The sequence below is a fragment of the Macaca mulatta genome, chromosome 17 (assembly GCF_049350105.2).
Source record: "Macaca mulatta isolate MMU2019108-1 chromosome 17, T2T-MMU8v2.0, whole genome shotgun sequence".
NCBI classification, from domain to species: domain Eukaryota; kingdom Metazoa; phylum Chordata; class Mammalia; order Primates; family Cercopithecidae; genus Macaca; species Macaca mulatta.
In genome coordinates this window covers 31,756,376-31,772,319 of record NC_133422.1, presented here as the reverse complement: position 1 = coordinate 31,772,319, position 15,944 = coordinate 31,756,376, and the positions used below count along the sequence as shown (strand labels likewise).

The 15,944-nt window shown below is 42.4% G+C and overlaps 1 protein-coding gene across 1 annotated transcript; it reads right to left on the bottom strand.

Annotated features, from left to right (window-relative positions):
* Positions 1-422: 422 nt before the first annotated feature.
* On the bottom strand, positions 423-15,648 carry LOC694255 (uncharacterized). The gene is made up of 9 exons (XM_028837186.2): positions 15,512-15,648; positions 14,964-15,072; positions 12,461-12,523; positions 9,558-9,611; positions 7,966-8,019; positions 5,572-5,625; positions 4,298-4,351; positions 1,554-1,607; positions 423-629 (listed from the first exon to the last, which is right to left on the bottom strand). The coding sequence occupies exons 3-9, from the start codon at positions 12,514-12,516 to the stop codon at positions 572-574; spliced, it is 384 nt and encodes a 127-aa protein (XP_028693019.2). The 5' UTR covers positions 12,517-12,523; positions 14,964-15,072; positions 15,512-15,648; the 3' UTR covers positions 423-571.
* Between the last annotated feature and the right edge of the window lie 296 nt (positions 15,649-15,944).

Here is a 15,944-nt window from a genome sequence, read left to right as displayed (position 1 = left end):
CTGGCCACCAACCTCACATGTTGACAGAGGTCTGGATGGTGAGGGACAAGTCCTGTTCCATTAGCTCCATTCCTTTCTGCCCAGGGCTCCACTGCTCCTTGTCTGCTGCTCTGTCCTCCATGTTGCAAATAGGATTCTCGCCTCCCTTGGGGCCACTCTGGTAGGCTCTCGAACTCAGGAACTCTGAGTTCCTTAAAAAACTGCTTACTAAGAACTAAGGGTGACGAATACACTAACAGGAAGAAGCAACCTTCTATGACTTGCTCCTCTTTATATAACTCCATCAAAAAAGGATGCAAAGTTACCTACAAACGCTACAATGAGAAGAACTGGAAACCCACTAAGAACACTCTGTATGGCCATGTAGGCTCCTGAGAGAAAATTCCACAAATGTCCATCTGTCTCCTTGTTTTATGATTCAATTGTGTGCGTGGGTTGGTCTGCGCACGTGTGTTGAGAGAAATGTGTATAGATGGATGGGTAAATAGATTTGTTTATGTGCCTGTGTGTGTATATATATACTTCTATGCACACTTATGCATACATGTGTCTTTATTTATCTATTTATAACTCACCTTTCATAGATACAAGCCTCCTTGGTTCCTCCTGTCAGTTCCCTTGTGTGGGGACTAGAGGATGATAAAAGAATACAGTCAGACAGATGACATAATTTGAAATTTACTTTTCGGGAAAAACTAGCTTTCATTACTCTAAACATATACTGGTTAATTTCTGACTATTCATGTGTATAGCACTATTTGGATCTGAAACATCATTTTTTATCACAAATCAGGATTTATATGATGGCTACCACCATCTTAGGATGGAGAAAATAGTAATGCTTCCAGATTCAAGTAAACCTTTTAATTACAACCTCATCCCAACATGTGACAGCCTTTGTGGCGGCAGTTATTTCAAACTCAACTCCAATTTTTAGATAGTCATCCCTCCTAATCCATTGAATGTCCTGCTTCAAAAAACCCTCCATTACCTCCTTACTTTCAACCAGCATGGGCAACTCCCCAGCCCCACAAAACGCATCAAGTAACTAGAGGTCTTTCACAGGGGCACAACCCAATACGATGGTGATATAAGGTCTGGAGCACCAGCCTCCATGGTGGCAGAGTTCTGGAGGCTGGAGAACACCTCCAAGGCTCTTAGCTCTGTTCCTTTCTGCTGAGGACTTCACAGTTCCCCAAGTACTCCTACCTTTTCCTTGCTCCAAATAGGATTTTCTCTTCCCTCAGCCCACTCTAGTATTTCTCATACACAGAAAATCTGAGTTTCCAAGGCATTTGGCTCCTAGTAACAAATGGTGAAAAGCCAGTAACAGACGGAAGCTTCTCTCTATACACTATTCCTCTTTTCTCCAAAACAACTGTAAAAATGTAGATGTTTAACTATAGGTGCTACAGTGAGAAGATGAACTGTGTCCAAGACATTCTGTATTGCCATGGACACTCCTGAGAGCAAATCCCACTAATCATAATACCTTCCTCGGTCACTGTTTTGTTTGTATCTCTATGTTAGTGTGAACATCCTTTATAACTCACATGTCATCAGTGTCTGTATCGATGATGACTTCCACCAGGTCATCAGGATGGGGACTACGGGACAAATATGATCAGAATCAGACACGACGCAGAATTCTAATGTTTTGCATCAAATAGCTACACTAACTCGATGAGTGATTCCTTGCATACACTTTAAAAATATATATATATGTATGTATACCTGTAAATTGAACTGGGATGAAATTTTTTCTTAGTGAAAATGAGGTTTTATGTGCCAACAGTGAATATCTTAGGCTGGGAACATAGAGATGCATCCAGATTAAGCAACTGCATCTTCACCTCAATGTGTAACAACCTTTTTTGAGGGGAGCTAACTCCAGTTCAACTTTAGTTTTTAAGTCCCCTTCTTATAATTTCATCTGAGTTCCTCCTTCTCTATCACCTCCAATCACCTCCTCAGTTTTCACCCATCCTAGTTGTCTTTCCTGCCCAAGAGTTAGCACCAAGTAGCTGCAGGCCTCAAGCAAGGGCTTCATTCCATGTGATGGTGGGTATGGGCCAAGGGAGCCAGCCCCACATTATGGCAGAGCTCTGGAGGGCATAAAATACTTCCAAAAAAAGAACGCTGCTCTTTTTTTTATAATGGTTTCTCTGCTCTTTGTCCCCTCCTATCTCCTTCTCGTTCGAAGCAGGATTCGCTTCTCCCTTGGTCCACTCTATGAATACAGTCTCATTCCCACAGAAAGGAAAGGTGACAAACCCTAACATAAAAAGCCTCCCTCTATGAGTTCCTCCCTATTTTCCTACCTCCATCCAAAAAGCAAAAGAATATTCTGTACAAAGCTCATCCTGAGAGGACTCTGGAAATAGTTTCAAGGGAACACCTTGTTCCCATGGATGCTCCTGACAGTGAATAGCCCAAATCTCTCTCTCTCGTGTGTATGAATGCATGGATGTGTGTGTTTGAATATGCATATATACATGTATAATTGTCCTCCTTTATATCACATATTACAATGGACAGCCTACTAAAAGATACTCTCAGTTCACACACAGCACAGTGCCAAAGGACTTAAAACGTACATAGTAGGCCGGGCGCGGTGGCTCAAGCCTGTAATCCCAGCACTTTGGGAGGCCGAGACGGGCGGATCACGAGGTCAGGAGATCGAGACCATCCTGGCTAACACGGTGAAACCCCGTCTCTATTAAGAAATACAAAAAACTAGCCGGGCGAGGTGGCGGGCGCCTGTAGTCCCAGCTACTCGGGAGGCTGAGGCCGGAGAATGGCGTAAACCCGGGAGGCGGAGCTTGCAGTGAGCTGAGATCTGGCCACTGCACTCCAGCCTGGGTGACAGAGCGAGACTCCGTCTCAAAAAAAAAAAAAAAAAAAAAAAAAAAAACGTACATAGTAAGACAACATGTAACTTCCTAGACTTAACATTTTCAGTTCAAACTAGTTCCCATTATTTTTTTTTCTTTTTTTCTTTTTTTTTTTTTTAAATTGAGACAAAGTCTCACTCTGTCACTCAGACTGGAGTCCAGTGGCATGATCTTGGCTCACTAAAATCTCTGCCTTCTGGGTTCAAGTCATTCTCCTGCCTCACCATCCCGAGTAGCAGGAACTACAGGCGCACAACCCACACCTGGCTAATTTTTGTATTTTTAGTAAAGACAGGATTTCATCATGTTGGTAAGGCTGGTCTTGAACTCCTGACCTCGTGATCCACTTGACTTGCCCTCCCAAAGTGCTGGGACCACAGGTGTGAGCCAATGCACCCAGCCTTCCAACTACTTTTCAACCTGTAAACTGCTCTACCCTACAGAATTCATGCGTGTATTTGGTTCTTTCTAATCTGCCATGCCATTTAGCCTACACATCATACTTTCTACGATTGCGGCACATTTTACACCTATCCAAGACTCACTGACTCAAGTGTTAACCTAAACTGTCCACCACTGGAACTGAACAATGCCTGACAGCCATTTGTGGGTGAATTTCTTTTAAATTCATCTCCACTGTGTAGGCAGTCATTCTTCTAATCCCATCTATGGCCCGCTTCCTAGATCTCTCCATCATGTCTTTCTTTCACCCATCAAGCTGGTCTTTCCCATCCATAAGACACAGGCAAGTAAGTACCTGCGGCCCTAAGGAAGAGCAGCATCCAGTGAGATGGCATGCTCCTGTTTGTTATAGCACCAACCTCATATGTTGACAGAACTCTGGAGTCTGAGGGACAAGTCCATGTTCCCTTAGCTCCATTCTTTGCCCAGGGTTTAACTGCTCCTTGTCAGCTGCTATCTCCTCCATGTTGCAAATATGATTCTTTCCTCCCTTGTGTCAATCTGGTAGATTCTCAAACTCAGGAAATCTGAGTCCTTTAAGAAACTGCTTACTAGGAACTTACTAGGTGACAAATACCCTAACAAGAAGCAGCAGCTCTCCTAGGACTGGCTCCTTTGTATCCAACTGCATTAGGAAATGATGCAATGTTACCTACAAAGGCTACCATGAGACGAATTGCAGACCCTGTTAAAAACCACTCTCTGTGGCCATGCAGGCTTCTCAGAATAAACTCCACAAATGTCCGTTCATCTGTCTCCTTATTGTATGTTTCCATTGTGTGCGTGGGTTTGTAAGTGGACGTGTGTTCAGAGAAGTGGGGATGGATGGATGTATGGATGGATGGATGGATGGATATATTTTGTTTAAGTGTCTGGGTGTGTGACTACTTCTAGGCACAGTTATGCATATGTGTGTCTTTATTTATCTAAATATAACTCACCTTTCATTGATATGTGCCTCTGGGTTTGCTGTTGTCAGTTCATTAGTGGGTGGACTAGAGGATGATAAAAGAATACAGTCAGAGAGGAGACACAATTTGAAATTTACTTTTTTGGAGAAACTAGCTTTCATTACTCTGCACATAAACCAGTGAAGTTCTGACTATGCATATGTATAGCACTATTTGGTTCTGAAATGTCACTTTTTTTAATTAGAAAGGAGGAGTTATACGATGGCAACCAACATCTTAGGCTGGGGAAAACAGTAATCCTTCCAGGTTTAAATAAACTTCTTTATTATGACCTGAATCCCAGTGTGTGTCAGCCTTTGTGGTGGCAGTTATTTCAAACTCAACCTGTGTTTGGAGCTCGTCAGCCCTCTTATTTCACTGAATGTCCCGTTTCAAAGGCCCTCCATTACCTCCTTACTTTCAACCAGCATGGGTGTCTTCCCAGCCCCACAAAAAGAGTCAAGTCACTACAGGTCTGACACAGGGGCACAATCCAATACGATGGTGATATGAGGTTTGGAGCACCAGCCTCCGTGGTGCCACAGTTCTGGAGGGTGGAGAACACCTCCAAGGCTCTTAGCTTGGTTCCTTTCTGCTGAGGGCTTCACAGTTCCCCAAGTACTTGTACCTTCTCCTTGATCCAAATGGGTGTCTCTATTCCCACGGCCCACTCCAGTATGTCTCATACACAGAAAATCTGAGTTTCCAACGCATTTGACTGTTACTAAGGATGAGAAGACAGAAACAGACAGAAGCCTCTCTCTATAGTCTGTTTCTCTTTCCTTCTAAACAACTGTAAAAATATGGAAGTGACATTTACGTGATAGTGATACGAGAAAGAAACGGTCGTCTGTTCAAACATACACTGTATTATGGTCAACACTCCTGAGAGCGAATCACAGTAATCTCAGCCTCCTTCTCTGTCACCAATTTGTATGTGTGCTTGTGTGTACATCTTTTTCTTGTTTTTGAGAGAGAGTTTCGCTCCTGCTGCCCAGGCTGGAATACAGTGGCATGGTCTCAGCTCACTGCAACATGCACCTTCCAGGTACAAGCAATTCTCCTGCCTCACCCTCCCGAGTAGCTCGGATTAGAGGTGACTGCCACCACGCCTGGATAACTGTTTTATTTTTAGTAGAGACGGGGTTTCACCAGGTTTGCGAACTCCTGACCTCAGGGTATCTGTCCGCCTTGGCCTCCCCAAGTGCTCAGATTCCAGGAGGCAACCACTGCTCCTGGCCATGTGTACATCTTTTATAACTCACCTGTCATCAGTGGGTCGATCAATAATGACTCCTGCCAGGTCATTCGGATAGGGACTACAGGACAAATATGGTCAGAGTCAGACACAATGCGTCATTCTAACGTTTTGCAACAAATAGCTACAGTTAGTCTATGAGTTATTCCTGACTTGCAATTTGATTATTCACACGTATGTATATCACTAAATTGACCTGAGATGGCATTTGGTTTTTTATTAGAAATGAGGTTTAATATGCCAACAGTACGTATCTTAGGCTGTGAACATATCGATCCATCCAGACTAAGTAACTGTATCTATACCTCAATGTATAACAGCATTTTTGGAGGGCATTTAATTCCAATTCAACTTCAGTTTGTAAGTCCCCCTTCTTATCATCCCATCTGAGTTCCTCCTTCTCTATCACCTCCAATCACCTCCTCAATTTGCACCCATCCTAGTTGTCTTTCCTGCCCAAGAGTTACCACCAAGTAGCTGCAGGCCTCAAGCAAGGGCTTCATCCCATGTGATGGTGGGTATGGGCTAAGGGAGTCAGCCTCACACTATGGCAGAGCTCTGGAGGGTGTGAAATACTTCCAGGGTTATTAGCTCTGTTGTTTTTTTTTTGCTGGGGTTTCTCTGCTCTTTGTCCCCTCCTATCTCCTTCTCGCTCCAAGCAGGATTCCCTTACCCTTGGTCCACACGACGAGTACAGTCTCATTCCCACAGAAAGGAAAGGTGACAAACACTCACATAATAAGCCGCCCTCTATGAGTTCTTCCCCATTTTCCTACCTCCATCCCGAAAGCAAAAGAATATTCCGTACAAAGCTCATCCTGAGATGACTCTAGAAATAGTTTCAAGGGAATTCCTTGTCCCCATGGGTGGTCCTGACAGTGAATAGCCCAAATCTCCTTCTCTCTTATGTGTATGAATGCATGGATGTGTGTGTTTGTAGATGCATAAATACATGTATAATTGTATTCCTTTATGTCACATTGCAATGGACAGCCTACTAGAAGATACTCTCAGTTCACACACAGTGCAGTGCCAAAGAACTTAAAACGTACATAGTAACACAACTTGTAACCTCCTAGACTTAACTTTTTCAGTTCAAACTAGTTCCAATTACTTTTCTTTTGCTTTTTTTTTTTTTTTCGGCGACAGAGTCTCACTCTGATGCCCAGGCTAGAGTACAGTGGTGCGATCTCGGCTCACTGCAATCTCAGCTTCCCGGGTTCAAGTAATTCTCCTGCCTCAGCTTCCCGAGTAGCAGGAACTAAAGGCACACACCGCCGTGCCTAGCTAATTTTTGTATTTTTAGTAAAGACGGCAGTTTCACGACATTGGCCAGGCTAGTCTTGAACTCCTGACCTCGTGATCCACCTGACTTGCCCTCCCAAAGCGCTGGGACCACACGTGTGAGCCAACATGCCTGGCTACAATTACTTTTCAACCTGTAAGCTGCTCTACCCTACAGAATTCATGTGTGTATTTGGTTCTTTGGAATCTGCCATGCCATTTACCCTACACATTATACTTTCTAAGAGTGCGGCACACATTTTACACCTATCCAAGACTCACTGACTCAAGAGTTAACCAAAACTCTCTACCACCAGAGCTGATCAATGCATGACAGCCTTTTGTGGGTGAATTTCTTTTTAAATTCAGCTCCACTGTGTAGGCAGTCACCCCTCTAATCCCATCTATGGCCCACTTCCTGGATCTCTCCATCACGTCTTTCCTTTCAGCCATCATGCTAGTGTTTCCCGTCCATGAGATACAGGCAAGTAGCTGCGGGCCTGAGGAAGAGCAGCATCCAATGAGGTGGCGTGCTTGTGTTTGTGTTTTAGCACCAACCTCATATGTTGACAGAGCTCAGGAGTGTGAGGGACAAGTCCATGTTCCATTAGCTCCATTCTTTCCCCAGGGCTTCACTGCTCCTTGTCAGTGGCTATCTCCTCTATGTTGCAAATAGGATTCTCTCCTCCCTTGTGTCACTCTGGTAGGCTCTCAAACTCCGGAAATCTGAGTCCTTTAAGAAGGTGCTTACTAGGAACTAAGCGTGACAAATACACTAACAAGAATCAGCAACTCTCCTAGGACCAGCCCTTTTTTATACCACTCTATTAGAAAAGGATGCAATGCTACCTACAAAGGCTACCATGAGAAGAATTGTAGACCCTGTTTAAAAACACTCTCTCTGGCCATGCAGGCTTCTCAGAATAAACTCCACAAATGTCCATCCCTCTGTCTCCTTATTATATGTTTCCATTGTGTGCATGGGTTTGTTAGTGGAGGTGTGTTGGGAGAAGTGGGGATGGATGGATGCATACATTTCTTTATGTGCCTGGGTGTGTGACTACTTCTAAGCACAGTTATGCATACGTGTGTCTTCATTTATCTAAATATAACTCACCTTTCATTGATACGTGCCTCTGGGTTTGCTGTTGTCAATTCATTAGTGGGTGGACTAGAGGATGATAAAAGAATACAGTCAGACAGGGGACACAATTTGAAATTTACTATCTGGAGAAACTAGCTTTCATTACTCTGCACATAAACCAGTAAAGTTCTGACTATGCACGTGTATCACACTATTTGGTTCTAAAATATCATTTTCTTTTATTAGAAAGCAGGATATTTACGATGGCAACCAACATCTTAGGCTGGGGGAAATAGTAATGCTCCAGAAGTAAATAAACTTCCTTATTATGACCTCAGTCCCAATGCGTGTCAGCCTTTGTGGTGGCAGTTATTTCAAACTCAACTTTTGTTTGGGCATAGTCAGCCCCCTTATTTCATTGAATGTCCTGTTTCAAAGGCCCTCCATTACCTCCTTATTTTCAACCAGCATGGCTGTCTTCCCAGCCCCACAAAGAGAGTCAAGTCACTAGAGGTCTGACACAGGAGCACAATCCAATATAATGGTGACATGAGGTTTGGAGCAGCAGCCTCCATGGTGCCAGAGTTCTCGAGGGTGGAGAACACTTCCAAGGCTCTTAGATTTGTTCCTTTCTGCTGAGGGCTTCACAGTTCCCCAAGTACTCGTACCTTCTCCTTGCTCTAAAGAGGAGTCTCTATTCCCATGGTCCACTCCAGTATGTCTCATACACGGAAAATCTAAGTATGCAAGGCATTTGACTGTTACTAAGTATAAGAAGAAAGTAACAGACGGAAGCCTCTCTCTATAGTCTGTTCCTCTTTCTTTCTGAACAACTGTAAAAAATATGTAATTTACCTATGTGTGATACAGTGAGATGATAAAGAAACGATATCAAAGATAAGGCTGTATAACTGTCAACACTCCTGAGAGTGAATCCCAGTAATCTCAGCCTCCTTCTCTGTCACCAATTTGTATGTGTGTTTGTGTGTACATCTTTTTCTTGTTTTTGAGAGAGAGTTTCGCTCCTGCTGCCCAGGCTGGAATGCAGTGGCATGGTCTCGGCTCACTGCAATGTTCACCTCTCAGGTACAAGGAATTCTCCTGCCTCACCCTCCCGAGTAGCTGGGATTAGAGGCGCCTGCCACCACGCCTGGCTAACTGTTGTATTTTTTTTTTTTTTTTTTGAGACGGAGTCTCGCTCTGTCGCCCAGGCTGGAGTGCAGTGGCGTGATCTCAGCTCACTTCAAGCTCCGCCTCCCGGGTTCACGCCATTCTCCTGCCTCAGCCTCCTGAGTAGCTGGGACTACAGGCGCTGCCACCACGCCCGGCTAGTTTTTTGTATTTTTAGTAGAGACGGGGTTTCACCGTGTTAGCCAGGATGATCTCGATCTCCTGACCTCGTGATCCGCCCACCTCGGCCTCCCAAAGTGCTGGGATTACAGGCGTGAGCCACCGCGCCCGGCCTTAACTGTTGTATTTTTAGTAGAGACAGGGTTTCACCATGTTTGCCAGCCTGGTCTCGAACTCCTGACCTCAAGGTATCTGCCCGCCTTGGCCTCCCAAAGTGCTCAGATTCCAGGTGGGAACCGCTGCTGCTGGCCATGTGTACATCTTTTATAACTCACCTGTCATCGGTGGGTCGATCAATAATGACTCCCGCCAGGTCATTCGGATAGGGACTACAGGACAAATATGGTCAGAGCGAGATATAATGCGTCATTCTAACATTTTGCAACAAGTAGCTACAGTTAGTCTATGAGTTATTTCCCAGTTACACTTTGATTATTCACAAGTATGTATATCACTACATTGACCTGAGATGGCATTTATTTTTTTATTAGAAATGAGGTTTAATATGCCAACAGTGCATATCTTAAGCTGTGAATATATCGATCTATTCAGACTAAGTAACTGTATCTACACCTCAATGTATAACAGCATTTTTAGAGGGCATTTAATTCCAGTTCAACTTTAGTCTGTAAGTCCCCCTTCTTATCATCCCATCTGAGTTCCTCCTTCTCTATCACCTCCAATCACCTCCTCAATTGGCACCCATCCTACTTGTCTTTCCTGCCCAAAAGTTATTGCCAAGTAGCCGCAGGCTTCAAACAAGGGCTTCATCCCTTGATGGTGGGTATGGGCCAAGGGAGTCAGCCTCACGCTATGGCAGAGCTCTGGAGGGTGTGAAATACTTCCAGGGTTATTAGCTCTGTTCTTTTTTTTTTTTTTTTTTTTTGCTGGGGTTTCTCTGCTCTTTGTCCCCTCCTATCTCCTTCTCACTCCAAGCAGGATTCGCTTCTCCCTTGGTCCACACTCGCACAGAAAGCAAAGGTGACAAACACTAACATAAAAAGCCTCCTTCTATGAGTTCTTCCCTATTTTCCTATCTCCATCCAAAAAAACAAAAGAATATTCCATACAAAGCTCATCTAGAGAGTCCTCTAGAAATAATTTCAAGGGAACTCCTTGTTCCCACGGTTGCTCCTGACAGGGAATAGCCCAAATCTCTTTCTCTTTTGTGTGTATGAATGCATGGATGTGTGTGTTTGTAGATGCATATATACATGTATAATTGTGTTCCTTTATATCACATGTTGCAACGGACAGCCTACTAGAAGATACTCTCAGTTCACACACAGCACAGTGCCAAAGAACTTAAAACGTACATAGTAAGACAACATGTAACTTCCTAGACTTAACATTTTCAGTTCAAACTGATTCCAATTACTTTTCTTTTGCTTTTTTTATTTTTATTTTTTTGACAGAGTCTTGCTCTGTTGCCCAGGTTGGAGGGCAGTGCTGCGCTCTCAGCTCACTGCAATCTCTGCCTCCCAGGTTCAAGCAATTCTCTTGCCTCAGCCTCACAAGTAGCAGGGACTAAAGGCACGCACCAACATGCCTGGTTAATTTTTGTAGTTTTCATAGAGATGGGGTTTCACCACGCTGGCCAAGCTGGTCTTGAACTCCTGACCTCATGATACACCCACCCTGGCCTCCCAAAGTGCTGGGACTACGGGCATCAGCCACCGTGTTCAGCCAGGAAAGTCTTTTGATATACAGACCAGCATTTCCTTTTGTAGCATCCTTGGGCCATATTACAGGTATTGTTAAGCTGGCATTGCATGAAGTGTATAGAATATAACACTAATGTGGGGAGATGTTAAAGTAACAACAGCAGCACTTGTTTTATTTAAACGTAGAAAATTAATTCAAATATAAAAAATATTTTTGGGAATATATTTGTAATCTTAGGAAAGTACTTTCTGAGTATAACACAAAGAGCATTAGTCATCAAAGTACCAATTATATCTGAATACATGAAGCTTATTATAAAGTTCTATGTAAGGTTTCTGTATTTTACTCTAAACACCAAATGTAAAAACATATTACAGATTTGCCACATGGAGTGGAGATATGACTAATGTATTTGAACAACAAAATTCCTTGAATCTGAAAGATATCGTAAATATGACTTAGCTCACTTAACACCTAACTTTTTAGAAAGAATTTTAGAATCAGTGTCCAGAACACTATTTTCCCAAGAATAATTCTGAGACTGATTTTCACGAACCTGAATTCCTCCCATCTCCAATATATATTATGATATCACCTCTCATTGTTAGCTCCAGTACAGATTTCTGATGTTAATTCATTGGGATTAGTGCAAAGGATTAAAGGCAGACAGTAAGAAACAACGTAAATTCATACACTACTTTTTTTTTTTTTTTTTTTGGTTCAAATTGGCTATGGCTGTGTTACAAATTACAGTGTGTTGTCCCTAAAAAATTCTCATGTAAATCTGTTATTTGGCACCTTGTACTTCATTTTTCTCCAGAAAGAAGTCTCTATGTGTTAGGAATATAAATTGTTTAGGACTCTCAAGAAAGTTTAATGAATCAAGATTTAAATACAATTCTTTATTATTGAACCTGATCATCATGTGTGACAGCAACTTGAACTTAAATTTGCTTCAAATTCATGTTCCATTTGAAGGCACACAACGTTCTTGCCCATTTTGATTCCCTAATTCTCAAGTCCCTCCACCATGTGACTCATGCTCTTCATGAGTCACAGCTATCTTTGCTTCCCCTCAAATAGGATCAAGTGACTAAAGCTCAGGCAGGGGCTCTATCCAATGTGATGATGGATTTGGGTTTGGGGCACCAGCTCTGAAGGGTGAGGAACAGATACAGGGTCTCTTAACTCTTTTCTATCTGCTAAGCGCTATTCTGCAGCCTGTCCAATGCTACCACCTCTTTCTCCAAGTAGGATTCTCTCCTCTCATGAATTGTTCTTGATAGAGTCTCATACACAGGCGTTCTGATAGTTTCCTAAGGGTTTTGGCTGCCAATTACTAAGAGTCACAACCAAACTTTGAGTACCAAGTGTCCCTCTTCTGACCTGATCTTAATTTTTCTACATAGGTTCAAAAACAACGCTACCTAAAGATGCTTATACTCTCTTACGGAAAGCTGTTATTGCCACTGATGCTCCCAGTATTTTTCACCACTTAGATCAGTCAACTCACCCATTATGGTCATAGTTGTCAGATGCTGTTATGGTAGACACTGTTAATGAATCCATAATTCTACTAAAGAGTAAAAAACACAGACAAAAAATAAAATCAGATATTTTCGAAGGCAATCAGGATGTTAATCTTGACAGTATTTCAGGACACAAAAAAATAGAATCAGAGGAATTTTGACACGAACTAAAACAATTTCAGGGCACAACACTAGTACTTCTGAGGGGGTGTGTGTGTGCGTGTGTGTGTGTGTGTGTGAAAGGACAGAGAAAAAAGAAAGAAAATGTTAGAATAATGACTGTTTCTATATCAATGGCTAGTTCCTGGTCATCTTTGGTAGGAAATAAACAAGTAGGTAAGTCAAGGATAGCCTAAATTATGTTTAAAACCTTTTGTGAACTTAAAGTAGATTATATGTGTAGAATCATTTTGTTTTCTTTTTGTCTGGATTCATTTTTTTAAGTCATATGGCTATCTTTTACAAAATCAAGACTTCCTAGCACCCAAACCACTGGCTTGGCTAATTTAATCTCTCTACAACTTCATTTCCTCATCTGTAAGTTAAGACACATGCAAAATACACTCCACATCTGTCGACTTCATAAAACCATGCTGAATATTCAGCATTTTGCAAATATTGGTTTTTTAGACAACCTGCTCTCTACACCATATATTATGCCATAAAAATCAGCATGTGGCAATATAAACTGATATTTTTAGTTTCAAATACACGAACATGCTCATCAAAGTAATAAACTCCCAAGACTCAAGAATTAATGCTCTTTGCCACAATTTGCTAACTTTTCAAATGTTTAAATAAGTTTAAGAAACTGCACCCTTTTTTTTTTTTTTTTTTTTTTTTTTTTTTGCTGCTGATAAAAACTGGGATTCCCAAGAGTGTGCTCAGGTTTCTGAACTTATTTGACCACAGAACCTCATTCTCACAGTTGAAATGTGTGAAAAACACATTTTGGAAACAATATATTAAATGGTATCTTTTTATGTCTTTAAGTAAAAGTTCTGCTACACAAACTAATTTTGGACTGTGATTGATAGCTCAAACCTTAAAGCACAGATAGACATTAATTTTGTGCTATTCTTTCAGCATGTGAGGAAAGCAGTGCTGGAGTTCAAATTATCAAATCTCATTAGCCTGGTCTGAAGGCCATGAAGGGAACCTTTCAAGTTGTAAGTGGGTGCTTTTAGGTCCTTGAATGGCTCATGGAAATTCATCCCGGTCTCAGGAAAAAAATGCCTTTTACAAAAAGAAAAGCATCTAGAGGTATCCGCTGCTTTTCCGCAGGAAGAACAACTGGGTTGTCTATGCAGAATACACTAATAAGTCTTAACAGAGGAAAAGGTTCAAAACACCAAAAACATAAGAATTTGAGTTTCTGACATAAGCAGCCTTATTGAATGATTACTGGATTTTTCAGATATCTTCTACTGAGGAAGAGAACCGGAAGACACTCAAGTTACTCTTCAGATCCAGGTGACAAGCCAGGATTGCTAAGCAAGTTCCTTGGGAAACTCATCTCCAAAAAGGACACAAGACATCCATAGATGTTACCTGAACTCCTTTCAGGGAGATATTGCATGAAGTGTGAAATAGCAGTTTGATAAGCTGCTTGGGAGCACAGAATGACTTCCCTCATGGGACGTGAATAAGTAGCTAGCTAAATTGCCTTCTAAGGAAGGTGAGAATGGTAAACTATCCTAAAATTACGTGATCACGCAGAATTCCTAAATGCTTTTTGGTAGATAGGAGAAACCACAGAAGTTTGAGTTAGGTAAAGGTTAGCTACACCTTCATAATCATGCTACCAGGTTATAAAGAAAAGTAGGTCTCCAATCAAATCTGCCACACATACAGATATTCATTGAACAAAACATTCAGTAGCAAGCAGGCACAGTACATAAGCTTCTGTAAGCTTTCTGTACTTTAGGTGCTCCAAGCATGAAAGGTTCATTCTCAACAGAGTCCTAATATTCCAGAGGCCAAAATCTTCCTAAACCTTCCTGGAGATGTTGAGATGGGACCACTGAAGCCCGTTCAGTGGCCATCTCTGTGGAGTGGCTTCCGGAGCTGAGCACTAGCTCACCATCCTGAACAGAGCATCCACCATTAGGGCAACCAGCTGCCCCTATAGGAAAGATTAAAGCGACCAGTATATGCATGTTATCACACTGCCTAAAATGTCCTATTTTTAAGGACATTAACAGGTATAGAATGAGGCTTGTTTTATTGTTTAAACTTTTTTCTATATCTATTATTTTTCTAATTACTTTTCTATTTCTATTTGCTGGGTCACAGACAGCAGCAAATTCCATAACTTTGGGGTTATACCAGCTCATGTGCAGTAGGAGTAGAAATATCAAAGCTCTCAGTCTACCACCTTCTGTTCCAGAGATGTGGCCCAAGCACACCTTTGGACGTGAAACAGAGCAACCCAAGGCAGAGCTGGATTTCTGGGAGTTTCTCCCTGTAAGCCCTGGACCTGCTTACCTGTAGGCTAGACTGCTTCCGGCACCACTGCCGCTCACAAGAGGCTGGGGTCGGTTCAGCCGCTAAAATGACATAAGTCTCAGGTCTTGTGTCTTCAGTACAACTTTCTCTAAGAGGGAGAAATGTATTCAAGATCCCATTAGCAGCTTTCTCTCCCATTGCCTTTCAGGATTATGGCTTTTCCTTTTTTCATTTTTTAATTCCCAAAACCAAGCTTGTTAGATCAAATCTTTACCCAATTCCTGACAAATAACAAGGTTATTGCTAGTTGGCCCTACACCCACTAGTTGTCCCCCAGTACCCCGAGGATAAAGGGACTCTGTAAGGTCCCTGGGAGAGGAAACGAATGTCAATTAGTGGTCCCTCCAGCTGGTATAAGCAAACTTTCCTGTCTGTGGGCCCCAGACACCACCATCTAGTTCCCCCACCAAAACTTTACATGATTTTAATTCTCCTGATGAGGAGGAGAGGACAACATCAGCCAACAGAGAGGGCAGAGGATGGGATGGGACTACCTTGCTCAGAGACCCTCACCTCTAGGTCTTTACCTCGTATTGAGAAGAAGCCAGTACTGGAATAAGAACTGTGTGTCCATAGCAACCCCAAACAGAATCCTGTGCTCTTGAGATTCTCCTAGAGTGGGGAACAGAACGAGCTTGGTCCAAGAGTGCAGAGACTTAAAAACATGCTGTTCTGCCACACATACAGATACTCATTAAAGATGAGGGAGAAGGGCATGGGGTGGGGGACAACGTACCAAAACCAAAGACCACTGGATAATAACCTCAGAGCAGAGACGATCTCTCCAGTTATCTTTTCTTTTGCATGTCATGGAGGGGATTCTTCTTATTTACTCTGGTGAAGACGTTTATGTCAAGTGTTCGGTTTCCTTTGTGGGTTACAGAGAATAACCAAAGGGCTCAGTGTTTTCTAGACCGTATTAAATTTCACTAAAATAAGCAAGGTTGATAGGACTTGCGG

Excerpts from the sequence above, each read along its gene's own strand:
- LOC694255 (XM_028837186.2), bottom strand. The coding sequence starts at position 12,516 with ATGGATTCATTAACAGTGTCTACCATAACAGCATCTGACAACTATGAC. Across the intron at positions 8,020-9,557 it reads GATCGACCCACCGATGACAG|TCCACCCACTAATGAATTGA; the intron begins GTGAGTTATAAA and ends ATCATCCTCTAG. Across the intron at positions 630-1,553 it reads GATACAGACACTGATGACAT|TCCCCACACAAGGGAACTGA; the intron begins GTGAGTTATAAA and ends ATCATCCTCTAG.